Here is a 27,810-nt window from a genome sequence, read left to right as displayed (position 1 = left end):
CGCCTGGAAAGAACAATTCTAGGAAGATTCCAGTGACAGCCATCTATACGCAATTGGGACACCAAACAAAAACAAAGGACATCTTTCCATATCTTCTCTTTTTTCTTCAAGAATGAGCAAGTATTCACCCTAAGTGTTTTTTTTGTCTTTTTCTTGAAAACAGAGCTCTAAAACCAAAATCCCTTTTATTTTTCCAGTTAACCGATGTACATATGTATGTGTGTGTGTGTATGTGTAACGGGGCTAAGGTAAAAAGGGAACTGTTATCCCTCAATCTGTGTGTTTATGATTTACTTCATTACTGGTTAAGAATTGTTTTATAATAAACTGATAATTTTGTTGTTTATTAAAGAAACCTGGTTGGCGTGTTTTATTCTGGGAAAGTAGAGTATATGATTGACCATAAATAATTAACACCCTATCTGTACTAATGCTTTGCCTTTCAACACACCATTAACATATTGTTTGCCTTTGCTCCACGACCTACTGGTCAGCTATTCTGTGACTTTGGCCTATCTACACCTTCTCCTTTGTTATCTCTTGCCCCACCCCCGCTTTACTTGATTATAACCTTTCACATTTCTAATATTTGCCAGTTCTGAAGAAGGGTCACTGACCTGAAATGTTAACTCTGCTTCTCTCTCCACAGATGCTGCCAAACCTGCTGAGTATTTCCAGCATTTCTTGTTTTTATTTCAGATTTCCAGCATCCGCAGTATTTTGCTTTTATTATATGATTGACCATATCGGTAAGCGGGAAAATTTAAATATATGTTGTGACCTGTGCAGAAGTGGAACTAGAATAAACAGTGCACTCCTCCCGCCTCGGTCGTGACAATATTGAGATGAATTCAGTCATTACATCTGCTTCTGATTTACCGCTTAAAGGGAATTTTGAGTTGCTTCTTTCTGCCATACCACTAGAACATGATTGGGTCGTCATTTACATGATATAATTCTTCAGCAACTGCCAAATTCCCCTAAGAGGTTACTAGATGGATTTATCCCTTTTTATTGCTACTCAAGGCGGAACATATGAGCATATGAAAAAGAATAGGAAAAGGCCAGCTGGTCTATTGAACCTGTCCCGTACCAGCATGGTGTAACTCTCACATGCAAATTCCCCCTTTCCAAACATCACACCATCACCTGGAAAGCTTAAAAAAAGGCTAAATTAGGAAAAAAACATTGGAAAATTCCTCTGACTCCTGAAAGCAAACAAGCAAGCACCAAGAAACTACTGTGACTGGTGACACCACTCCCCAAGGATCTACCTATCATCCTTTTATAGAGATGTTTGTCATTTGCAGGAATCCTCCCAGCTCCTTTTTGAATGCTTCCAGCGAATTTGCACTCACTACATGTGCTGGCAACTTATTCAAGAAGAAGTACATCCTGGCATCTAAACTACTTTGATACTTTTGTGATTTATACTTAAGTCCCTCAGTTTTGCCTAGCCTATCTAGCTCAAAAATCCTATCCCTGTGGACTGAGTCTAAATCTGGGGCTGTATTACCTAACTAAATGTAGCAATGGGGCAAGGGACTAAGTGGATAATTTTAACTCCCCACTCAGTGGGAGCAGTTAAAATGGAGCAGGTATCCCATTAATAAATGCAAATATTCAACGGTATTTTAATTCGCGGCTGAGTGATGTACCTGCCATGGCCATCCCACCAGGTGGACCTAATGGTTAAACAGTAAGGCACACTAAGGATAGTTAGGAATGTAGGAAATAGGAGCAGGAGTAGGCTACTTGGCCCCTTGAGTCTGCTCTGCCATTCAACTGGATCATGGCTGATTTTCTACCTCAATGCCATTTTCCCACACAATCCCCATATCCCTTGATTTAATATCTCGAAATCTATCAACATCTGTCCTGAACATACCCAATGACTGAGCTTCCACAGCCTTCTGGGGTAGAGAATTCCAAAGATTCACCACCCTATGAGTGAAGAAATTCCTTCTTATCTCAGTCCTAAATGGGCTACCTCTTATTCTGAGACTGTGTCCCCTGGTTCTAGATCCCCAGCCAGGGGAAAACGTCCTTCCTGCATCTACCCTGTCGAGCCCTAAAAGAATTTTGTATGCTTCAATGAGATCACTTCTCATTCTTGTAAACTCGAGAATACAGGCCCAGTCTCCTCAGTCTCTCCTCATAGGACAATCCCATATCCCAGGAATCAGTCTGGTGAACCTTCATTGCACTCTCTCCATGGCAATCATATCCTTCCTTCGGTAAGGAGACCAAAACTGTACACAATACTCCAGGTGCAGTCTCACCGAGGCTGTATACAATCGCAGCAAGACTTCTTTACTCCTGACTCAAATCTTCTTGCAATCAAGGTCAACATATCATTTGCCTTCCTAATTGCTTTACTTACTTAACGGAGGAGGGGCAGGAATCAAATGAAAGACCTGACAGTTAAAATCTGCCATGCCTCCAACTTGCACTATATCCTAGCCATGTGGTTTGAATCTAAATCTAGGGCCATATTATCTAACTCTGAATGGAGTTCATTTAGCTTGTCATTTTAATTCTTCACCCGATTCCCACTCTGACTTCGCTGTCCTCGGCCTCTTAAACTGTTCTAATGAAGCTGAATGGAAGCTTGAGGAACAGAATCTGATCTTTCAATTGGGCACTTTCTCAGACATTGAATTCAACAATTTCAAATCATAACCACTGTCCCAATTGTTTTGGATGGCAGTTGCTGGTGATGATTCTGCTTTCGTCATTTTCAACTCCTCTAGTCCCACCTTTTGTTTCTTTTATTGTCCCACTACCTTCCCCTTTTGCCTTGCCCCATTATTCCTTTCATTGTTTAATCTCTCCTGCCTTTCACCCTATCACAGGCCTTCCCTTTCTGTCCTCTCCTTCGCTCCCCCCCCCTTTCGCTGCCTCTGTACTTGCTCAAAACTTGTTGCATCTCTAACTTTTCCCGGTTTTGCTAAAAGGTCATCGATCTGAAACGTTAACTCCCCGTGACGTGCTCAGTATTTCCAGCATTTTCTGTTTTATATCTCCAACTTGCACTCCCATGTGGAATTGCTGTCCATTCTTGCTAGGAGTTGAAATCAGCTCTCAAAGGACTGAAGCCTGGCCTTGCTTTGTTTGGACTTTTCTAGTTCCTTTGCATTTTTTTTGGTTAGGGAATGGCTTCCTCTACTTTTTCAAGCTACCTTTACTCTTCTTTCCCAAAAAAGTCCATGTACCAGACCCATCAGCGGGGCCAGGCTAGTGACATGCTCTTCTACCTTTCATAGGTTTCGTCTGGCTAACTTGAATAATTTTTTGAGGAGGTAACGAGAAGGGTCAATGAGGGTAGTGCATTTAATGTAGTCTACATAGATTTTAGCAAGGCTTTTGACAAGGTCCCACACGGCAGAATGGTTAGGAAATTAAAAGTTCATGGGATCCAAAGGAAAAGTGGCAAGTTGGATTCAAAATTGGCTCCGTCACAAGAAGCAAAAGGTAATGATTGACAAGTGTTTTTGTGACTGGAAGGCAGTTTACTGTGGGGTTCCACAGGGCTCAGTACTGGATGCTTTGCTGTTTGTGGTATATATCAATGATTTAGACTTAAATGTAGTGGTCATGATTAAGAAGTTTGCAGATGATACAAAAATTAGGTGTGTGGTTGATAGTGAGGAAGAAAGCTGTAGACTGCAGCAAGATAGCAATGGACTAGTCAGGTGGGCAGACAAGTGGCAAATGGAATTCAGTCCGGAGAAGTGTGTGCTAATGCATTTGGAGTTGGCAAACAAAGGGACCTTGGAGTACATGTCTACAGATCGCATATGGGATACCTTCCTTTATTGGCTGAGGTATAGAGTATAAGGGCAGGGAGGTTATGCTACAACTGTATAGAACACTAGTTAGACCACAGCTGGAGTACTGCATACAGTTTGGTCACCACATTACAGGAAAGATGTGATCGCACTAGAGAGGATACAGATGAGATTTATGAGGATGTTGCCAGGAATGCAGAATTTTAGCTATGAAAGAAGTTTGAATTCACTGGGGTTGTTTCCTTTGGAACAGAGGAAGCTAAGAAAGATTTAATTGAGGTATATAAAATTGAGGGGCCTAGATAATGGATAGGAAGGAACTATTCCATTTAACCGAGAGGTCAATAACCAGGGGGCATAGATTTAAAGCAATTGGTACGACTAGAGGGGAGTTGAGGAGTAATATTTTCATTCAGAGTGTGGTGGTGGTCTGGAACTCACTTCCTGAAAGGATGATAGAAGCAGAAAACCTCATTGCATTAAAACAAACTTAGGTATGCACTCAAAGTGCCGTAACCTACAGTGCTATGGATCACACAGACACAATGGGCCAAATGGCCTCCTTTCTATGCCGTAATGTTTTTCCGTTTTTATGTTTCACAATGCTCACTTGAATTTGATTGCTAGGAGGTGGGTAAGAGTGGGGATGGCTTCCTTTCCTAACCTCTGCTCAGAATTGCCTCGATGAGGCTGCGATTAGGAAGATAAAAATGTGGGTCTTGCTGCTCTGTGGCACCATGTGTTAGAGGTCTTTAGCACTGCCAAATCCTTTTGAAATAACAGTCTGTTTGTGAGGTTGTACTATTGCCCACATAATCATTCAGTGTCAACAAGTAAAAATATTATCACTTAGTATGCACAGAATTGACTTATTTCCTGGAGTGTCTGTTGCTGAAAGGTGGTCATGGCTTGCTCACGGCTCTGGTGCTTTGCATTTTTAACTAGATAATTGGTGAATAACCTCTGCATGACTCAATGCTTTTATTTCCCCTTTTTCTTCACCTATCCTGAATGCACACTGCTGCCTCTTTCTAGGTTATGGTTCCATGGGAATGAGCAGTCCTCCAGTTCATTACTTCAAGTAATCATTCTTCATATACAAACCTGGACAGTGAATGTGGACAGGATAATTATCTGTGAAGGGCAACATGGCCAAACCCAGTCCTGGGTTTGTCAGTCATCCAGACAAGTGCATTTTACTAGTAGTTAATATTCAAAAGTGGGAGCCTGCCTGATTTTCCACTTTCATTAATCGATATGTTGTATTCATTACCATTCATTACCAGCCATGTTTCTAATATTCCTACTAATATGCCTTCAGCTGTCAAGGCTCTGAGCTCTGGAATTCCCTTCCTAAACCCCTCCACCTCTCCCTTTTCCTTTAGGGCACTACTGAACACCTACCTTTTTGGCCAAGCTTTTGGGCACCTGTCCTAATGTCTCCTCCTTTGGCTCAGTGTCAATACTTTTGTCTGATTATGCTTGTATATAGCACCTTGTTAAAGGATCTATATAAATACAAGTTGTTGTTTACATTGCAGTTCCCTACTGCGACAACAGGCACCAGTTCAAGCATCTTATTCCTAATTCTTTGAGTGTTCTTCTGAACTTCATATCTGTAGAACTGTTTGTATATTGTCTTCCATTTTGGCTCTTTAATGTCTGTTTTTGATAGCTCATTCATTCATATTTCTGAGTTACTTGGAGAGATTGTCCTGGAAACAATCCCGAGCAAATAGCACAAAATTAGATAGGTCAGAGGACATTTCTGTACAAACATACAAATTAGGAGCAGGAGTAGGCCACTTGGCCCCTCGCGCCTGCTCTGCCTTTCAACAAGTTCATGGCTGAGCTGATTACTACACATTTCCACCTACCCCGATAACTTTTCACCCCTTTGCTCATCAAGAATCTATTTACCTCTGCCTTAAAAATATTCAAAGACTCTGCTTCCACCGCCTTTTGAGGAAGAGAATTCCAAACACTCATGACCCTCTGAGAGAAAACATTTCTCCTCATCTCTGTCTTAAATGGGCAACCCCTTATTTTTAAACAGTGACCCCTAGTTCTAGATTCTCCCACAAGGGGAAACATCCTTTCCACATCCACCCTGTCAAGACCCCTCAGGATCTTATGTTTCAATCAAGTCTCCTCTTACTCTTCTAAATTCCAACATATACAAGCGTAGCCTGTCCAATCTTTCCCCTTAATCAGCCCGCCCATTCCAGGTATTAGTCTAGTAAACCTTCAACACAACTGAACTGCCTCCAACACATTTACATCCTTCTTTAAATAAGGAGACCAGTACTGTACACAGTACACCAGATGTGATCTCACCAATGCCCTGTATAGTTGAAGCATAATCTCTCTACTTTTGTATTCAATTCCCCTCGCAATAAACGATAATATTCCATTAGCTTTCCTAATTATGTGCTGTACCTGCATACTAACCTTTTGCGATTCATACACTAGGACACCCAGATTCCTCTGCATCTCAAAGCTCTGCAATCTCTCATCGTTAAGATAATATGTTTCTTTTTTATTCTTCCTGCCAAAATGGACAATTTCACATTTTCCCACATTATATTCCATTTGCCAGATCTTTGACCACTCGCTTAACCTATCTTTATCCCTTTGTAGCCTCCTTATGTCCTCTTCACAACTTACTTTCCTACCTATCTTTATGTCATCAGCAAATTTAACAACCATACCTTCGGTCCCTTCATCTAAGTCATTTATATAAATTGTATTAAGTTGAGGCCCCAGCACAGATCCCTGTGGCACACCACTCGTTACATCTTGCCAACCAGAAAATGACCAATTTATGCCTACTCTCTATTTCCTGTTAGCTAGCCAATCTTCTATCCATGCCAATATGTTACCCCCTACACCATGAGTTTTTATTTTTTGCAATAACCTTTGATGTGACACCTTATCAAATGCCTTCTGGAAATCTAAGTACAATACATCCAGTGGTTCCCCTTCATTCACAGCGCATGTAACTCCCTCAAAGAACTCCAATGAATTGGTTAAACATGATTTCCCTTTCATAAAATCTGCCTGATTACCTTGAATTTTTCTAAGTGCCCTGCTATAACATCTTTAATTCTAACATTTTCCCTATGACAGATGTTAAGCTAACTGGCCTGTAGTTTCCTGCTTTCTGTCTCCTTCCCTCTTTGAACAAAAGAGTTACATTCGCTATTTTCCAATCTAACGGAACCTTCCCCGAATCTAGGGAATTTTTGAAAATTATAACCAACGCATCAACTATCTCACTCGCCACTTCTTTTAAATCCTAGGATGAAGTCCATCAGGATCCGGGGATTTATCAGCCCGCAGCTCCAACAATTTGTTCAGCACCACTTTCCTGGTGATTGTAAATTTTCTTGAGTTCCTCCCTTCCATTTCCTGACTTACAGCTAATTCTGGGATGTTACTTGTATCCTCTATAGTGAAGACCGGTGCAAAATACCTGTTCAGTTCATCTGCCACCTCCTTATTATCCATTATTAATTCCCCAGACTCACTTTCTATAGGACTTTGTTAACTCTTTTCTTTTTAAAATATCTATAGAAACTCTTACTTTATATATCTAGCTAGCTTTCTCTCGTACTCTAATTTTACCTTCCTTATCAATCTTTTAGTCATTCTTTCTGTTTTTTATATTCTGTCCAATCTTCTGACCTGCCTCCCATCTTTGTGCAATTATAGGCTTTTTCTTTAGTTTGATACTATCTTTAACTGTTTAGTTAACCACGGATGGTGGGTCCCACCCTTGGAATTTTTCTTTCTCGTTGAAATGTATCTATTCTGTGTATTCTGGAATATTCCCTTAAATATCTGCCACTGCACCTCTATTGACCGATCCCTTAACCTAATTTGCCAGTTCACTTCAGTGAGCTTTGCTCTCATGCCCTCAAAATTGCCCTAATTTAAGTTTAAAATACTAGTCTTGGACCCACTCTTCTCTCCTTCAAACTGAATGTAAAATTCAATCATATTATGATCTCTGCTATCTAGGGTTGCCTTAGCTATGAGGTCATTAATTAATCCTATCTCATTGCACAATACCAGATCTGGTTGGCTCCAGAATGTACTGTTCCAAGAAATTATCCCAAAAACATTCTATGTACTCCTCATCCAGGCTACCTCTGCCATCTGATTTTTCCAGTCTATATGTCGGTTAAAATCCCCAATAATTATCACTGTACCTTTCTGACAAGCTGCCATTATTTCTTCCTTTATACCCCATCCTACAGTGTGGTTAATGTTAGGTGGCCTGTACACCACTCCCACAAGTGACTTCTTGCCTTTATGATTTCTCACCTCTACCCAAACTGCTTCTACATCCTGGTCTTCTGAACTTATTGCGCTAATACTATCATTAATTAACAGAGCTACCCCTCCACCTTTTTCTAGCTCCTGTCCTTCCTAAATGCCATGTACCCTTCAATATTCAGGTCCCAATCTATGTCATCCTGTAGCCATGTCTCTGTAATGGCTATCAGATCATACTTATTTATTTCCATTTGCGCTGTCAGTTCATCTGTTTTGTGTTGAATGCTACGTGCATTCAGATACAGAGCCTTTAGTTTTGTCCTTTTATTATTATTGTAACCTCTAGCCATATCTGTTGATTTACTCTTAGATTTGTACTCTCTGTCCCTTCCTGTCACAGTCTGTTTGTGATTGCCCATATTAATACCTTTCTCTCTTGCCTTGTCTCTACTCCTTGATGTACCATATCTTCCCAAATTTGATTTCTTGTCCCCACTATTCAGTTTAAAACCCTCTCTACTTCCCTAGTTATGCAGCTCGCTAGAACACTGGCCACAGCACGGTTCAGGTGTAGACTTTCCCAACGGTACTGCCACCACTTTCCCCAGTACTGGTGCCGGTGCCCCCCGAACCGGAACCCACTTCTACCACACCAGTCTTTGAGCCATGCATTCATTTCTCTAATCTTATTTGCCCTATGCCAATTGGCGCGTGGCTCAGGTAATAATCCAGAGATTATACCTTTGAGGTTCTGTTTCTTAATTTGGTGTGTAGTTCCTCATACTGAATATGCAGAACCTCTTTCCTTGTCCTGCCTATGTTTTAGATTAGAGATACAGCACTGAAACAGGCCCTTCGGCCCACCGAGTCTGTGCCGAACATCAACCACCCATTTATACTAATCCTACACTAATCCCATATTCCTACCACATCCCCACCTGTCCCTATAATTCCCTACCACCTACCTACACTAGTGACAATTTGTAATGGCCAATTTACCTATCAACCTGCAAGTCTTTTGGCTTGTGGGAGGAAACCGGAGCACCCGGAGGAAACCCACGCAGACACAGGGAGAACTTGCAAACTCCACACAGGCAGTACCCGGAATCGAACCCGGGTCCCTGGAGCTGTGAGGTGCGGTGCTAACCACTGCGCCACTGTGCCGCCCCAAAAAAAAAAATAAATTTTTTTTTTTTTTTTTTTTTGTTGTTGGTCCCTACATGGACCATGACGACTGGATCCTCCCCCTCCCACGGTAAGTTCCTCTCCAGCCCAGAGCAAATGTCCTGAACCCTGGCACTGGGCAGGCAACACAGCCGTCTGGACTCTCACTCTTTGCTGCAGAGAACAGTGTCAATCCCCCGAACTATACTTTCCCCTACTACCACTACATTCCTTTTTTCTCCCTCCATTTGAATGGCTTCCTGTACCATGGTGCCATGGTCAGGTAGCTCATCCACCCTGCAGTCCCCACTCTTAACCAAACAAGATGAAAGAACCTCAAACCTGTTGGACAATCGCAAAGGCTGAGGCTCCTGCATTCCTGCCCTCTGGGTCCCCTTACCTGCCTCAGCTGCAGCCACACTCTCCTGTCCCTGACTACTGCCCAAATCAGAAAACACTATCCTAAGGGGTGTGACGGCCTCCTTGTATAAAGTGTCCAGGTAACTTTCTCCCTCCCTGATGTGTCGCAGTGTCTGCAGCTTGGCCTCCTGTTCAATGACTCTTAGCTGAAGTTCTTCGAAGCGCAAACACTTACTGCAGACGTGTTTGCCCTGGATCACACTGGCATCCAGTAGCTCCCACATGCTGCAGCCATGATACATCACCTGTCTTCCCATGTTTACATAGAACATAGAACAGTACAGCACAGTACAGGCCCTTTGGCCCATGATGTTGTGCCGACCCTTGAACCTACTCTAAGATCAAACTACCTACATACCCTTCACTCTACTATCATCCATGTACCTATCTAAGAGTCGCTTAAATGTCCCTAATGTATCTGCTTCTACTACCACCGCTGGCAGTGCATTCCACGCACCCACCACTTTCTGTGTAAAGAGCCTACCTCTGACATCTCCCCTAAACCTTCCTCCAATCACCTTAAAATGATGCCCCCTGGTGATAGCCCTTTCCGCCCTGGGAAAAAGTCTCTGGCTATCCACACTATCTATGCCTCTCATCATCTTGTACACCTCTATCAAGTCACCTCTCATCCTTCTTCGCTCCAATGAGAAAAGCCCTAGCTCCCTCAACCTTTCTTCATAAGACATGCCCTCCAGTCCACGCAGCATCCTGGTAAATCTCCTCTGCACCCTCTCTAAAGCTTCCACATCCTTCCTATAATGAGGCGACCAGAACTGAACACAATATTCCAAATGTGGTCTAACCAGGGCTTTATAGAGCTGCAGCATAACCTCGCAGCTCTTAAACTCAATCCCCCTGTTAATGAAAGCCAACACCCCATACGCCTTCTTAACAACCCTATCAACTTGGGTGGCAACTTTGAGGGATCTATGGACGTGGACCCCAAGATCCCTCTGTTCCTCCACACTGCCAAGAATCCTGTCTTTAAGCCTGTATTCTGCATTCAAATTCAACCTTCCAAAATGAATCACTTCACACTTTTCCAGGTTGAACTCCATCTGCCACTTCTCAGCCCAGCTCTGCATCCTGTCAATGTCCCGTTGCAACCTACAACAACCCTCTACACTATCCACAACTCCAGCAACCTTTGTGTCATCGGTAAACTTACTAACCCAGCCTTCCACTTCCTCATCCAAGTCATTTATAAAAATCACAAAGAGCAGAGGTCCCAGAACAGATCCCTGCGGAACACCACTGGTCACCGAGCTCCAGGCTGAATACTTTCCATCTACTACCACCCTCTGTCTTCTATGGGCCAGCCAATTCTGTATCCAGACAGCCAAATTTCCCTGTATCCCATGCCTCCTTACTTTCTGAATGAGCCTACCATGGGGAACCTTATCAAATGCCTTGCTAAAATCCATATACACCACATCCAAAGCTCTTCCTTCATCAATGTGTTTTGTCACATCCTCAAAGAATTCAATAAGGCTTGTGAGGCATGACCTGCCCCTCACAAAGCCATGCTGACTATCTCTAATCAAACTATGCTTTTCCAAATAATCATAAATCCTGTCTCTCAGAATCCTCTCCAATAATTTGCCCACCACCGACATAAGACTGACTGGTCTGTAATTCCCAGGGTTATCCCTATTCCCTTTCTTGAACAAGGGAATAACATTTGCCACCCTCCAATCATCTGGTACTACTCCAGTGGACAGTGAGGACGCAAAGATCATCGCCAAAGGCACGGAAATCTCTTCCCTCGCTTCCCGTAATATCCTTGGGTATATCCCGTCTGGCCCCGGGGACTTATCTATCCTCATGTCTTTCAAAATTTCCAGCACATCCTCCTTAACATCAACCTGTTCGAGCATATCAGCCAGTTTCATGCTTTCCTCACAAACGTCCAGGTCCCTCTCACGAGCGAATACTGAAGCAAAGTATTCATTAAGGACCTCCCCTACCTCCTCCGACTCCAGGCACAAGTTCCCTCCACTATCCCTGATCGGTCCTACCCTCACTCTGGCCATCCTCTTGTTCCTCACATAAGTGTAGAACGCCTTGGGATTTTCCTTAATCCTACCCGCCAAGACTTTTTCATGTCCCCTTCTAGCTCTCCTAAGTCCATTCTTCAGTTCCTTCCTGGCTACCTTGTAACCCTCTAGAGCCCTGTCTGATCCTTGCTTCCTCAACCTTAAGTAAGCTTCCTTCTTCCTCTTGACTAGCTGTTCCACATCTCTTGTCATCCAAGATTCCTTCACCCTACCATCCCTTTCTTGCCTCATTGGGACAAACCTATCCAGCAGTCGCAGCAAGTGCTCCCTAAACAACCTCCACATTTCTGTCATGCATTTCCCTGAGAACATCTGTTCCCAATTTAAGCTCCCCAGTTCCTGCCTAATAGCATTGTAATTCCCCCTCCCCCAATTAAATATTAGCAATGCCACTCCCCCACCTCTTTTACCTCCCTCCCTATTCCTTTTGAAACATCTAAACCCCGGAACATCCAACATCTATTCCTGCCCCTGTGATATCCAAGTCTCCGTAATGGCCAAACATCGTCGCTCCAAGTACTGATCCATGCTCTAAGTTCATCACCCTTATTCCTGACACTTCTTGCGTTAAAATAGACACACTTCAACCCATCATACTGGCTGCAAGTTTAACCTGTCAACTGTCTAACCTTCCTCACAGACTCTCTGCACTCTGTATCTGCCTGTTCAACAGCTACCCCATCCACTGATCCATAGCTCCGGTTCCCATCCCCCTGCCAAACTAGTTTAAACCCTCCCGAAGAGCTCTAGCAAACCTCCTGCCCAGGATATTGGTGCCCCTCCAGTTCAGATGCAACCTGTCCTTCTTGTACAGGTCCCACCTTCCCCAGAAGGTATCCCAATGATCCACATATCTGAATCCCTCCCTCCTACACCAGCTCTGTAGCCACGTGTTCAGCTGCACTTGCTCTCTGTTTCTAGCCTCACTAGCATGTGGCATCGGTATCAATCCTGAGATTACGACTCTGCTCGTCCTGCCTTTTAGCTTCCAACCTAACTCCCTATATTCGCTTTTCAGGTCCTCATCCCTTTTCTTAGCTATGTCATTGGTACCGATGTGTACCACGACTTCTGGCTGCTCCCCCTCCCCCTTAAAAATCCTGTGGACTCGATCCGAGACATCCCTGACCCTGGCACCCGGGAGGCAACATACCATCTGGGAGTCTTGTTCGCGATCACAGAATCTCCTGTCTGATCCTCTAACCATTGAATCTCCTATCACTATCGCTCTCCTATTCTCCCCCCTTCCCTTCTAAGCCATAGAGCCAGGCTCAGTGCCAGAGAACTGGCCGTTGTGGCTTTCCCCTGGTAGGTCCCCCCGCCCCCCAACCGTATCCAAAACGGTATACTTATTATTGAGGGGAACGGCCACAGGGGATCCCTGCACTGTGCGCCTATTCCCTTTCCCTCCCCTGACGGTCACCCAGCTACCTTTATCCTGTAACTTAGGTGTCACTACTTCCCTATAACTGCTCTCTATCACCCCCTCAGCCTCCTGAATGATCCGAAGTTCATCCAGCTCCAGCTCCAGTTCCCTAACGCGGTCTGTGAGGAGCTGGAGTTGGGTGCACTTCTCACAGGTGAAGTCAGCAGGGACACAAGTGTGACCCTTACCTCCCACATCCTGCAAGAGGAGCATGCAACTGCCCTAGCTTCCATCCCCTCTGCTCTAAATTGACAAAAGAGATTAAAAACTTAACATGTTTTAATTAACTACTTAATTATTTTATTCAATTATTTATTTTATTTTCCTTTTTTATATATTTTATGAAGCTCATCACTAGTTCCTTTACTATTTTAAATGTTAGGATTAGAATAGACCTTAACCATTGATCAGATCCTCACCAAACAGGTATCTTCTTCCCCTACCAATCACCTACCTGCTTGCCTGTGATGTCACACTTGATTTTCTTAAACGAGCTTGTTCCACTGAACAGAGGATCCAATAGGATAGAGGATAGGATTTGATAGCCTCTCCCAGCACTCCAAGCTCTTTTCAATCAAGCCTCTCCTGCACCCCGTGCTCTTCTCTTTTTTTTTATTCATTCATGGGATGTGGGCGTCACTGGCCAGGCAAGCATTTATTTCCCATCCCTAATTGCCCTTGAGAAGGTGGTGGTGAGCTGCCTTCTTGAACTGCTGCAGTCCATTTGGGGTAGGTATACCCACAGTGCTGTTAGGAAGGGAGTTCCAGGATTTTGACCCAGCGACAGTGAAGGAACGGCAATATAGTTCCAAGTCAGGATGGTGTGTGACTTGGAGGGGAACTTGCAGGTGGTGGTGTTCCCATGTATTTGCTGCCCTTGTCCTTCTTGTTGGTACAGGTCGTGGGTTTGGAAAGTGCTGTCTAAGGAGCCTTGGTGCATTGCTGCAGTGCATCTTGTAGATGGCATATACTGCTGCCACTGTGTGTTGGTGGTGGAGGGAGTGAATGTTTGTAGATGGGGTGCCAATCAAGCGGGCTGCTTTGTCCTGGATGGTGTCGAGCTCCTTGATTGTTGTTGGAGCTGCACCCATCCAGGCAAGTGGAGAGTAGTCCATCACACTCCTGACTTGTGCCTTGTAGATGGTGGACAGGCTTTGGGGAGTCAGGAGGTGAGTTACTCGACTCAGGATTCCTAGCCTCTTACCTGCTCTTGTAGCCACGGTATTTATATGGCTATTCCAGTTCAGTTTCTGGTCAATGGTAACCCCTAGGATGTTGATAGTGGGGGATTCAGCGATGGTAATGCCGTTGAATGTCAAGGGGAGATGGTTAGATTCTCTCTTGTTGGAGATGGTCAATGCCTGGCACTTGTGTGGTGCGAATGTTACTTGCCACTTCTCAGCCCAAGCCTGGATATTGTCCAAGTCTTGTTGCATTTCTACACGGATGGCTTCAGTATCTGAGGAGTCACGAATGGTGCTGAACATTGTGCAATCATCAGCGAACATCCCCACTTCTGACCTTATGATTGAAGGAAGGTCATTGATGAAGCAGCTGAAGATGGTTGGCCTAGGACACTACCCTGAGGAACTCCTGCAGTGATGTCCTGGAGCTCAGATGACTGACCTCCAACAACCACAACCATCTTCCTTTGCACTAGATATGACTCCAGCCAGCAGAGAGTTCCCCCCCCTGATATCCATTGTCCTCAGTTTTGCTAGTTCTCCTTGATGCCATACTCGGTCAAATGCTGTCTTGATGTCAAGGGCAGTCACTCTCACCTCACCTCTGGAATTCAGCTCTTTTGTCCATGTTTGAACCAAGGCTGTAATGAGGTCAGGAGTTGAGTGGCCCTGGCGGAACCCAAACTGAGCGTCACTGAGCAGGTTGTTGCTAAGCAAGTGCCGCTTGATGGCAATGTTGATGAGACCTTCCATCACTTTACTGATGATTGAGAGTAGACTGATGGGGCGGTAATTGGCCGGGTTGGACTTGTCCTGCTTTTTGTGTACAGGACATACCTGGGCAATTTTCCACATTGCAGGGTAGATGCCAGTGTTGTAGCTGTACTGGAACAGCTTGGCTAGGGGCGCGGCAAGTTCTGGAGCACAGGTCTTCAGTACTATTGTCGGAATATTGTCAGGGCCCATAGCTTTTGCAGTATCCAGTGCCTTCAGTCGTTTCTTGATATCACGTGGAGTGAATCGAATTGGCTGAAATCTGGCATCTGTGATGCTGGGGACTTCAGGAGGAGGCCAAGATGGATCATCAACTCGGCACTTCTGGCTGAAGATTGTTGCAAATGCTTCAGCCTTATCTTTTGTACTGATGTGCTGGGCTCCCCCATCATTGAGGATGGGGATATTTGTGGAGCCACCTCCTCCAGTTAGTTGTTTAACTGTCCACCACCATTCACGGCTGGATGAGGCAGGACTGCAGAGCTTAGATCTGATCCGTTGGTTATGGGATAGCTTAGCTCTGTCTATCGCATGCTGCTTACGCAGTTTGGCATGCAGATAGTCCTATGTTGTAGCCTCACCAGGTTGACACCTCATTTTGAGGTATGTCTGGTGCTGCTCCTGGCATGCCCTCCTGCACTCTTCATTGAACCAGGGTTGGTCTCCTGGCTTGATGGTAATGGTAGAGTGGGAGATATGCCGGGCCATGAGGTTACAGATTGTGGAGGAGTACAATTCTGCTGCTGCTGATGGCCCACAGCGCCTCATGGATGCCCAGTTTTGCATTGCTAGATCTGTTCGAAATCTAACCCATTTAGCATGGTGATAGTGCCACACAACACGATGGATGGTATCCTCAATGTGAAGGCGGGACATCGTCTCCAGAAGGACTGTGCAGTGGTCACTCCTACCAATACAGTCATGGACAGAAGCATCTGCGGCAGGCAGATTGGTGAGGACGAGGTCAAGCATGTTTTTCCCTCGTGTTGGTTCCCCCACCAGCTGCCGCAGACCCAGTCTAGCAGCTATGTCCTTTAGGACTCGGCCAGTAGTGGTACTACCGAGCCACTCTTGGTGATGGACATTGAAGTCCCTCACCCAGAGTACATTTTGTGCCCTTGCCACCCTCAGTGTTTCCTCCAAGTGGTGTTCAACATGGAGTACTGAGTCATCAGCTGAGGGAGGGCGGTAGGTGGTAATCAGTAGAAAGTTACCTTGCCCATGTTTGACCTGATGCCATGAGACTTCATGGGGTCTGGAGTTGATGTTGAGGACTCCCAGGGCAACTTCCTCCCTACTGTATACCAGTGTGCCACCACCTCTGGTGAGTCTGTTCTGCTGGTGGGACAAGACATACCCGGGGATGGTGATGACAGTGTCTGGGACATTGTCTGTAAGGTATGATTCCGTGAGTATGACTATGTCAGACTGTTGCTTGACTAGTCTGTGGGACAGCTCCCAACTTTGGCACAAGCCCCCAGATGTTAGTAAGCAGGGTCGACAGGGCTGGGTTTGCCGTTGTCGTTTCCGGTGCCTAGGTCGATGCCGGGTGGTCCGTCCGGTTTCATTCCTTTTTATTGACTTCGTAGCCGTTAGGTACAACTGAGTGGCTTGCCAGGCCATTTCAGAGAGCATGTAAGATTTAACAGATTGCTGTGGGTCTGGAGTCACATGTAGGCCAGACCAGGTAAGGACAGCAGATTTCCTTCCCGAAAGGACATTAGTGAACCAGGTGGGTTTTTACAACAATCGACAATGGTTTCATGGCCATCATTAGACTAGCTTTTAATTCCAGATTTATTAATGAAATTCAAATTCCACTTTCTGCTGTGGTGAGATTCGAACCCATGTCCCCAGAGAAATACCCTGGGTCTCTGGGTTACTAGTCCAGTGATAATACCACTATGCCACCACCTTCATTTCATTTTCAATGAAACCTCTCCCACTCTCCGCGCTCTTTTCAGATGAAGCCTCTCCCGCTCTCCGCGCTCCCACTCTCCGCGCTTTTTTCAGATGAAGCCTCTCCCACTCTCCATGCTCTTTTCAGATGAAGCCACTCCCGCTCTCCGCGCTCCCCCTCTTCGTGCTCTTTTGAGATGAAGCCTCTCCCGTTCTCCGCGCTCTTTTCAGATGAAGCCTCTCCCACTCTCCGCGCTCTTTTCAGATGAAGCCTCACCCGTTCTCCGCGCTCCCACTCTCCGCGCTCATTTCAGATGAAGCCTCTCCCCCTCTTCGTGCTCTTTTCAGATGAAGCCTCTCCCGTTTTCCGTGCTCTTTTCAGATGAAGCCTCTCCCACTCTCCGCGCTCTTTTCAGATGAAGCCTCTCCCGTTCTCCGCGCTCCCACTCTCCGCGCTCATTTCAGATGAAGCCTCTCCCCCTCTTCGTGCTCTTTTCAGGTGAAGCCTCTCCCGTTCTCCGTGCTCTTTTCAGATGAAGCCTCTCCCACTCTCCGCGCTCCTTTCAGATGAAGCCTCTCCCACTCTCCGCGCTCCTTTCAGATGAAGCCTCTCCCACTCTTCGTGCTCTTTTCAGATGAAGCCTCTTCCATTCTCTGCGCTCTTTTCAGATGAAGCCTCTCCCATTCTCCGCGCTCTTTTCAGTTGAAGCCTCTCCCACTCTCCGCGCTCTTTTTGGATGAAGCCTCTCCCACTCTCCGCGCTCTTTTCGGATGAAGCCTCTCCCACTCTCCGTGCTCTTTTCGGATGAAGCCTCTCCCACTCTCCAACTCTTTTCAGATGAAGCCTCTCCCACTCTCCGTGCTCGTCTCAATGAAACCTCTCCCACTCTCAGTGCTCTTTTCAGATGAAGCCTCTCCCAATCTCCACGCTCTTTTCAGATGAAACCTTTCCCACTCTCTGCGCTCTTTTCAGATGAAGCCTCTCCCACTCTCCGCGCTCTTTTCAAATGAAACCTCTCCCACTCTCAGTGCTCTTTTCAGATGAAGCCTCTCCCACTCTCCGTGCTCTTCTCAGATGAAGCCTCTCCCAATCTCCACGCTCTTTTCAGATGAAACCTTTCCCACTCTCCGTGCTCTTTTCAGATGAAGCCTCTCCCACTCTCCGTGCTCGTCTCAATGACACCTCTCCCACTCTCTGCGCTCTTTTCAGATGAAGCCTCTCCCACTCTCCGCGCTCTTTTCAGATGAAGCCTCTCCCGCACTCCGCGCTCTTTTCAGATGAAGCCTCTCCCGCACTCCGTGCTCTTTTCAGATGAAGCCTCTCCCGCACTCCGTGCTCTTCTCCATGAAACCTCTCCCACTCTCTGCGCTCTTTTCAAATGAAACCTCTCCCACTCTCTCCGCTATTTTCAAATGAAGCCTCTCCCACTCTCCGTGCTCTTTTCAGATGAAGCCTCTCCCACTCTCCGAGCTCTTTTCAGATGAAGCCTCTCCCACTCTCCGCGCTCTTTTCAGATGAAGCCTCTCCCACTCTCCGCGCTCTTTTCAGATGAAGCCTCTCCCACTCTCCGCGCTCTTTTCAGATGAAGCCTCTCCCACTCTCCGCGCTCTTTTCAGATGAAGCCTCTCCCACTATTCGTGCTCTTTTCAGATGAAGCCTCTCCCACTCTCCGCGCTCTTTTCAGATGAAGCCTTTCCCACTCTCCGAGCTCTTTTCGGATAAAGCCTCTCCCACTCTCCGTGCTCTTTTCGGATGAAGCCTCTCCCACTCTCCGTGCTCTTTTCAGATGAAGCCTCTCCCACTCTCCGTGCTCTTTTCAGATGAAGCCTCTCCCACTCTCCGTGCTCTTTTCAGATGAAGCCTCTCCCACTCTCCAACTCTTTTCAGATGAAGCCTCTCCCACTCTCCGTGCTCTGTTCAGATGAAACCTCTCCCACTCTCCGTGCTCTTCTCAGATGAAGCCTCTCCCAATCTCCACGCTCTTTTCAGATGAAACCTTTCCCACTCTCCGCGCTCTTTTGAGATGAAGCCTCTCCCGCACTCCGCGCTCTTTTCAGATGAAGCCTCTCCCGCACTCCGTGCTCTTTTCAGATGAAGCCTCTCCCGCACTCCGTGCTCTTCTCCATGAAACCTCTCCCACTCTCTGCGCTCTTTTCAGATGAAGCCTCTCCCATTCTCCATGCTATTTTCAAACGAAACCTCTCCCACTCTCCGTGATCTTTTCAGATGAAGCCTCTCCCATTCTCCATGCTATTTTCAAACGAAACCTCTCCCACTCTCCGTGATCTTTTCAGATGAAGCCTCTCCCATTCTCCATGCTATTTTCAAACGAAACCTCTCCCACTCTCCGTGATCTTTTCAGATGAAGCCTCTCCCATTCTCCGTGCTCTTTGCAGATGAAGCCTCTCCCACTCTCCGCACTCTATTCAGATGAAGCCTCTCCCACTATCCGTGCTCTTTTCAGATGAAGCCTCTCCCACTCTCCGTGCTCTTTTCAGATGAAGCCTCTCCCACTCTCCGAGCTCTTTTCAGATGAAGCCTCTCCCACTCTCCGAGCTCTTTTCAGATGAAGCCTCTCCCATTCTCCGTGCTCTTTTCAGATGAAGCCTCTCCCACTCTCCGCGCTCTTTTCAGATGAAGCCTCTCCCACTATTCGTGCTCTTTTCAGATGAAGCCTCTCCCACTCTCTGCGCTCTTTTCAGATGAAGCCTCTCCCACTCTCCGTGCTCTTTTCAGATGAAGCCTCTCCCACTCTCCGTGCTCGTCTCAATGAAACCTCTCCCACTCTCTGCGCTCTTTTCAGATGAAGCCTCTCCCACTCTCTGCGTTCTTTTCAGATGAAGCCTTTCCCACTCTCCGTGCTCTTTTCAGATGAAGCCTCTCCCACTCTCCGTGCTCGTCTCAATGAAACCTCTCCCACTCTCATTGCTCTTTTCAGATGAAGCCTCTCCCACTCTCCGCGCTCTTTTCAGATGAAGCCTCTCCCACTCTCCGTGCTCTTTTCAAATGAATCTGGGCTGAATTTTCTGCCGTTAATTGAAGTGGAAGAAAAATCAGGTGGATTCCTTTACAGGTGTGCACCCTGACCTGCTTGATTTCCTGATATTTTCTGCATCCAGATAATTCAGTGCACCTGGGTACAGAATCAGTAAAATCTCCCCTACAATCTTTGTTCGCCTGCTGGTGATCTTCCACTGTATATCAATCTCCCCTGTTACTCAAGTTTGTTTCCAAGCTGCCCATATGAGCTCCCAAATCACTCAACTTGTGGTTCCATCATTAATTTTGTTCCTCAGATCGCATTTGACTCGATGCTGCAATGCTCCTGTATTCCTATTTACGACGCAGAAGAACACCCCCAAGGGTATTAAGCTGAAGTATGAAGTAGACAGCAGTGGCTTCCTCTTCATTGATGCTGAAGTCTTCCAACTGTTTCCGAAGGTAAGGTGATCAGGCAGCATGCTGTATTGAGTTATTACCAGCTACAAGCAGAACTGCACCTTATTGTGAATTTTGGGGCCAAAAGGGGTCATTAATTGGTTGATGTTGGAAATAAGAATGAAGGTCAATTGGAACTTTTTCTTAAAAGGTAAGAAAATTTATGTAACATACCAGGGAAGGCCATTGAAGAGAGCAGCAGAAATAGGCTCAAAAAACAAGATATGATTTTTTTAGATTTAGATATACAGCACTGAAACAGGCCCTTCGGCCCACCGAGTCTGTGCCGACCATTAACCACCCATTTATACTAATCCTACACTAATCCCATATTCCTACCACATCCTCACCTGTACCTATATTCCCCTACCACCTACCTATACTAGGGGCAATTTATAATGGCCAATTTACCTATCAACCTGCAAGTCTTTTGGCTGTGGGAGGAAACCGGAGCACCCGACGGAAACCCACGCAGACACAGGGAGAACTTGCAAACTCCACACAGGCAGTACCCAGAATTGAACCCGGGTTACTGGAGCTGTGAGGCTGCGGTGCTAACTACTGCGCCACTGTGCCGCCCATTCTTCTGGGGTGACAGCAGGGATACAATGGGGAAATGGAGTGGATTTAATGGCTGTTTCCCCCTGTTCCTGTTTTCTTTTAATATTCTTTGATTACTTTCATTTGAAAGAGAGCTATTGGGAGTTGGCCTAGTAGCATGAAGTATGTTTTACATGGGCAACCAACAGGCTAGTGCAGTTCTTATTTCTAGTGATAAGAAGGTACAGGAAGGATGTACCTTCAGGTATTAGGGAATCTGACACATCCACAACAATGGTGAACAAAGCAACTATAAGCCAACCTGAGCCAGTGGTTGTACAATGAGCTTGAAAACACATTTTTTTTTATTTCTGCAGCCCCACTTAAATCCTGCTTACTTAGAATCTCCCCAAATCTCTGCAGAATGATTGAGGAGATTCTAACTTCCTACTGCTAATATCAGCATTCACACAAACTGTCCAAACCTTACTGTGCCTGAAGGGCTGTTAATCTATATCCCTGTTCAACCCAAGTCCCCATTCCAAGAAAAGCCATTACCCCATCAATTCTCAATCTACACAGCGACCAAGATGTACAGATCTATGTAAGATCTTCAATGTCTATACCTGCAATTTTGATATAATCTACAATAATTGAAGGAAGTTAAAACTTTGAATTCAATAAATTCAATATTTTTAAAAAAGGAACTGCTGTCATCTGATTTGACATCTAAGGGTTAGTTAAATGATCTGGCTGTAATTACGCAGAATCATAGAATAGTTACATCACAGAAGGAGGACATACAGCCTGTTGTATCCATGCTGCCTGGCTGCAAGAGCAACTCAGCTATTCCATTCCCATATCTTTTCCTTGCAGACCTGCAATTTTATTCTCTTTAGATAATTATCCAATTCCTATTGAAAGCCGCGATTGAATCTGCCTCCACCACACTCTCAGGCAGTGCATTCCAGATCCTAACCACTCGCTGCATAAAGATGTTTTTCCTCATGTTGCCTCTGGTACTTTGCCATTCACCTTTAAATTGGTGTCCTCTGGTTCTCAGTCCTTGCACCAATAGGAATAGTTTCTCCCTATCTACTCTGATCAGACCCCTCATGATTTTGAACACCTCTATTAAATCTCCTCTCAACCTTCTCTTCTGTAAGGATAACAATCCTAGCTTCTCCAATCTGTCCTCATAACTGATGTCCCTCATCCCCGGAATCATTTTCGTAAATCTTTTCTGCAGCCTCTTCAATTCCTTCAAATCTTTCCGAAAGTGTGCTGCACGGAACGGAAAACAATACTGCAGTTGAGGCTGAGCCAGTGTTTTATAAAGATTCACCATGACTTCCTTATTTTTATACTGTATGCCTCTAATTATAAAGCTAGGGTCCCATATGCTTTATTAACTGCTTTCTCAACCTGCCCTGCCACCTTCAATGATTTGTGTAGATATACCCCCAGGTCCCTCTGCTCCTGCACCCAGTTTACATTGTATCCTTTATTTTATATTGCCTTTCCTCATTCTTGCTACCAAAATGTATCACTTCACACTTCTCTGCATTAAATTTCATCTGCTACGTGTCTGTCCATTCCACCAGCCTGTGTTCTCTTGAAGTCTATCTCTATCCTCCTCACAGTTCACAATACTTCCAAGTTTTATGTCATCTGCAAATTTTGAAATTGTGCCCTACACAACCAAGTCTACTTCATTAGCATAGATCAAGAAAAGCTGCGGTTCTAGTACCGACCTCTGGGAAACTGCACTACATACTGCCCTCCAGTCCGAAAAGTAACCTTTCACCACTACTCTCTGTTTCCTGTCACTCAGTCAACCTTGTATTCGTATTGCCACTGTCCCTTTTGTTTTATGGGCTTCAACTTTGCTGACAAGCCTTTTATGTGGCACTTTATCAGATGGCTTTTGGAATCCATCTACACCACATCAACCGTATTACCCTCATTAACCATCTTTATTACCTCATCAAAAACTCAATCAAGTTAGTTAAACATGATTTTCCCATAATAAATCCATGCTGGATTTCCTTAATTAATCCACATTTGTTCAAGTGAATGTTAATTTTTCCTGGATTATCATTTCTAAATGCTTTTCCACGACTGAGGTTAAACGGACTGGCCTGCAGTTGCTGGGCTTTACCTTACATCCTTTCTCGAACAAAGGTGCAACATTTGCTATTCTCCAGTCGTCTGGCACCACCCCTGTATATAAGGAGAGTTGGAAGGTTATGGCCAGTGCTTCTGCAATAGCCACCCTTACTTCCCTCGGTAGCGTCGGATGTATCTGATCACATCCTGGTGACTTATCAACTTTAAGTACAACCAGCCAACCTAATATCTCCTATTTATCAATTTTTAGTTCATCCAATATCTCAAATACCACCTCTTTCACTATGACTTTGGCACCATCTTCCTCCTTGGTAAAGACAGATACAAACTGTGCATTTAGTACCTCAGCCATGTCCTTTGCCTCCATGCGTAAATCCCCTTTTCAGTCCCTAATTGGCCCTACTTCTTTTATCACCCTTTTACTATTTATATGTCTATAGGAGACTTTGGGATTCCCTTTTATGTTGGCTGGCAGTCTCCTCTCATATTCTCTCTTTGCTGCTCTTATTTCCCTGTTCACTTCCCCTCACTTGTATTATCAACCTGACATCTGTCACACGCACCCTTTTTCTGCTTCATCTTACTCTGTACCTCTTTCGTGATCCAGGGAGCTCCGGCTTTGCTTATCCTACCTTTCCCCCTCGTGAGAATATACCTTGACTGTACCCGAACTATCTCCTCTTTAAAGATAGCCCATTGTTCAATTACAGTTATGGCTGCCAATCTTTGATTCCAATTTACCTGGGCCGGATCTATTCGCACTCCATTGAAATTAGCCTTTCCCTGATTAATTATTTTTACTCAGGATTGCTTCTTGTTCATTTCTATAGCTAACCTAAAACTTATGATACTATAATCCCTCAATGTTCCCCTGACACTTGATCCACTTGTCCCACCTCATTTCCCAGAACCAGATCCAGCAATGCCTCCTTCTCATTGGACTGGAAGCATACTGATTTAGAAATTCTCCTGAACACACTTTAGAAACTCCTTTCCCTCTCTGCCCTTTATATTATTACTATGCCAGTCTATATTAGGATAATTAAAGTCCCTCATTATAACTACTCTATAGATTTTGCAGCTCTCTGTAATTTCCTTGAAAATTGTTCCTCTGTATCTTTCCCACTAGTTGGTGGCCTGTCACATACACCCTGTAATTTAATGGTACCTCTATTGTTTCTTAGTTCTAACTAAATAGATTCTGTCCCTGACCCATCTAGGTCATCCTCTCTCCCCAGCACTATAATATTCTCCTTAATCAAAACTGCCACCCCTCCTCCTTTCTTTCCTTTCCTATCTTTCCTGAACACCTTGTATCCAGGAATATTTTGTACCCAGTCCTGTTCTGTTTTGAGCCAGGTCTCCGTTATCACCACAACATCATATTCCCACGTGGGTACATGCAGCTCACCAACCTTACTTAACACTGTCCATCACATACGTGCAATGTAAACCCAATTTAGGCTTTATTGCATTTCATCTTACTCTGACCCCACCTAATACCTTACTATTTCTTACTCTAGTGCTATCTATCTGCCCCAATTTTTTGTGCACCTTGTTTTTCTTCTCTGGTTCCCATCCCCCTTCCAAGTTATTTTAAAGTTATTTTAACACTAGCAAATCGCCCCGCAAGGACATTGGTCCTTGTTCTGTTCAGATGCAACCTGTCTGGCCTGTACAGGTCCCGCCTCCCCCAGAACCAGTCCCAATGTCCCAGGAATCTAAAGCCCTCCCTCTGGCACCATCTCTCCAGCCATGCATTTATCAGCTCTGTTATCCTGTTTCTATACTCACTAATGCATGGCATCAGGGGTAATTGGAGATTGCTACCTTTGAGGTCCAGTTTGCTAGATCCTAGCTCCATACAATCTGCCTGCAGGTCCTCATCCCTCTTTCTAACTGTTGTTGGTACTGATATAGACCACAGTCGCTGGCTGTTCACCCTCCCCTCAGAGTGTTCTGCAGCTGCTCGGTGACATCCCTGACCCAGTGAGGCAACATACTACCCAGGATTCTTGTCCATGGTGGCAGAAGTGCCTGTTTGTTCCCCTAACTATAGAACCCCCCCCCCCCCATCACTATTGCTTTCCCAATCTTCCTCCTGCCCCTCCCCCCCCACCACCCCCCACCGCTCCACACCGTGCAGCTGAGCCAGCCATGGTGCCTGGACTTTGGCCTGCTTGCATTCCCCTGAGGAACCACCACTCTCATCAATATTTAGAACTGAATACTGGCTGGAAAGTGAGATGGACTCCGGGAACTCCTGCACTATCTGCCTGATCCTCCTTGACTGTCTGGCAGTCACCCATTCCCTCTCTGCCTGCACATTTTTAAGCTGTGAGTGACCACATCCAGATATGTGTGATCCACGAAACTCTGAGCCTTGCAGATGCACTGCAGTGACGGCAGTTGCTGCACAAGCTTCCGATACCCGGAACTCGAGCTCCTCCAACTGAGGACACTTCATGCAGATGTGGTAGTCCAGTTCACAATAAATATCCAGGGGTTCCCACATGGAACAGGATGCACACTCTACAGGTCCGAGATGCTCTGCTATGTCTCTATTTATTAGACAAGTTTATTTCTGTTAAGTCAGTTAATTAAGACTTAAATGAATAAACACTCACTAGTTAATCACCAGTCAGATGCTTCCCTTGTCTGGAGCTTAGTTTGTTTTATAGAGAGTTAATTAGATGTTTTGACTTAACTTTTTTATCTATATACCTCAGTTTTTAATTTACTGAAAGATTCTGAACTCTTTCATGTTACTATCACTTGCTATTTAATTTTAACTTTATCCCATAGATCTGATTAATTGAACACAGATTTTAATTACATAATAAATTAGCAAAATGGTTTAGATTTTTATACTAATTAATTGATCTAGTCTTACTTTATGGTTGATTACATAAACACTCAAGAAGCTCGACACCATCCAGGACAAAGCAGCCCGCTTGATTGGCATCCCATCTACAAACATTCACTCCCTCCACCACCGACGCACAGTGGCAGCAGTGTGTACCATCTACAAGATGCACTGCAGCAATGCACCAAAGTTCCTTAGGCAGCACCTTCCAAACCCGCAACCTCTACCAACTAGAAGGACAAGGGCAGCAAATACATGGGAACACCACCACCTGCAAGTTCCCCTCCAAGTCACACACCATCCGGACTTGGAACTATATCGCCGTTCCTTCACTGTCGCTGGGTCAAAATCCTGGAACTCCCTTCCTAATAGCACTGTGGGTATACCTACCCCAAATGGACTGCAGCGGTTCAAGAAGGCAGCTCAAGGGCAATTAGGGATGGTCAATAAATGCTGGCCTGGCCAGTGTTGCCCGCATCCCATGAATGAATAAAAATAAATAGATAAATAAAATTAACTGAAAAGCTTAAATGTATACTGATCCACGGGTCCTTTTGTTCTGTGACATCACTTTGCAATTTTTTTTCCTGTCCAGTTTAGACTCTCAGTCAGATCACAGTACTGCTCCTCTCCTGTGCCTCCTTTTGTGCTGCCCGTCTCCCAGGCCTCTCCTTTTGCATTTGGGCACTGTGTTCCCACAAAAGTCTACATTACTAACATAATTTCCCTTTCCACAGAGTTTTGGGAAATTATACTTAGCGCCTCTGCTGTTTCTTCCCTAGTTTTCCTTAGTATCGTGAGTTGTAAACCAACAGGGTTTGGTGAATTGTCTATGGTAAGGTAGATAGACATGAATACTAAAAGAATTAGTAATGCGAACTAACCAATGTGGGGTTAGATTGTCAGTAATAGTCATAAGGGAGTCATCCAACACAGACAGGGACACGGATATAGTAATCCCATGAGCAGCAGTCCCTAGAAATAGTGGATGCATTGGTGGTCATCTTCCAAGATTCTATAGACTCTGGAACAGTTCCTACAGATTGGAGCTGAGCTAATGTAACCCGACCATATAAAAAGGGAGGTAGAGAGAAAGCAGGGAATTATAGACCAGTCAGCCTGACGTTGGTAGTGGGGAAAATTCTAGAGTCCATTATCAAAGATTTTATAGCGGAGCACTTAGAGAACAGTGGTAGAATCGGGCAGAGTCAGCATGGATTTACAAAAGAGAAATCATGCTTGACAAATCTACTAGAATTCTTCGAGGATGTAACTAGTAGAGTTGATGAGGGGGAGCCAGTGGATGTGGTTTATTTGGACTTTCAGAAGGCTTTTGACAAAGTCCCACAAAAGAGATTAGCATGTAAAATTAAGGCTGCGTTTGCTGACAACACTACCACTAGGTGGCGCTGCAGTGGCACTAAAACATCACAGTCTGCGACTTCAGGCAGCTACCAGGACTAAAGATGGTGCTGCTCAAATAATCACACAAAGACAACCTAACCTAAACACATGGCAGCACACAATGGCGGGAGGGAGAGAGCGAGCGAGCGGGCCGGGAACGGTGTGGGGGGGGGGGAGGGGGGGGAGGCAAGCAGGACGGGGGGGGAGCCGAGTGGGCCGGGGACGGGGGGGCGGGGAGCGAGCGGGGCCGGGGGGGGGAGCAGAGCAGGCCGGGTGGGAACAGAGCGGGCCGGGGACAGGAGGGGTGGAGCGGGCCGGGGACGGGAGTGGGGAGCAGCTGGAGAGAGCAGAAAGTGGGGGGTGGGGGGTAGTGGCCAAAAGAGTGGAGCTGCCAGAGAGAGCAGCGAGGGGGGACGTGGAGCGGCTGGAGGG

At 45.4% G+C, this 27,810-nt stretch overlaps 1 protein-coding gene across 1 annotated transcript in view; it reads left to right on the top strand.

Annotated features, from left to right (window-relative positions):
* The window catches only part of st8sia5 (ST8 alpha-N-acetyl-neuraminide alpha-2,8-sialyltransferase 5), a 117,705-nt gene that overhangs the window by 70,071 nt on the left and 19,824 nt on the right, over positions 1–27,810 (top strand). The window contains exon 5 of the mRNA XM_068046062.1: positions 20,297–20,441. Coding sequence (XP_067902163.1) covers positions 20,297–20,441 — 145 coding nt within the window. The remainder of the gene's footprint in view (positions 1–20,296; positions 20,442–27,810) is intronic.

Source organism: Heterodontus francisci, chromosome 1, assembly GCF_036365525.1.
Source record: "Heterodontus francisci isolate sHetFra1 chromosome 1, sHetFra1.hap1, whole genome shotgun sequence".
NCBI classification, from domain to species: Eukaryota; Metazoa; Chordata; class Chondrichthyes; order Heterodontiformes; family Heterodontidae; genus Heterodontus; species Heterodontus francisci.
The sequence above is the reverse complement of the archived record's forward strand: the minus strand, read 5'-3'. Positions and strand labels throughout refer to the sequence as shown.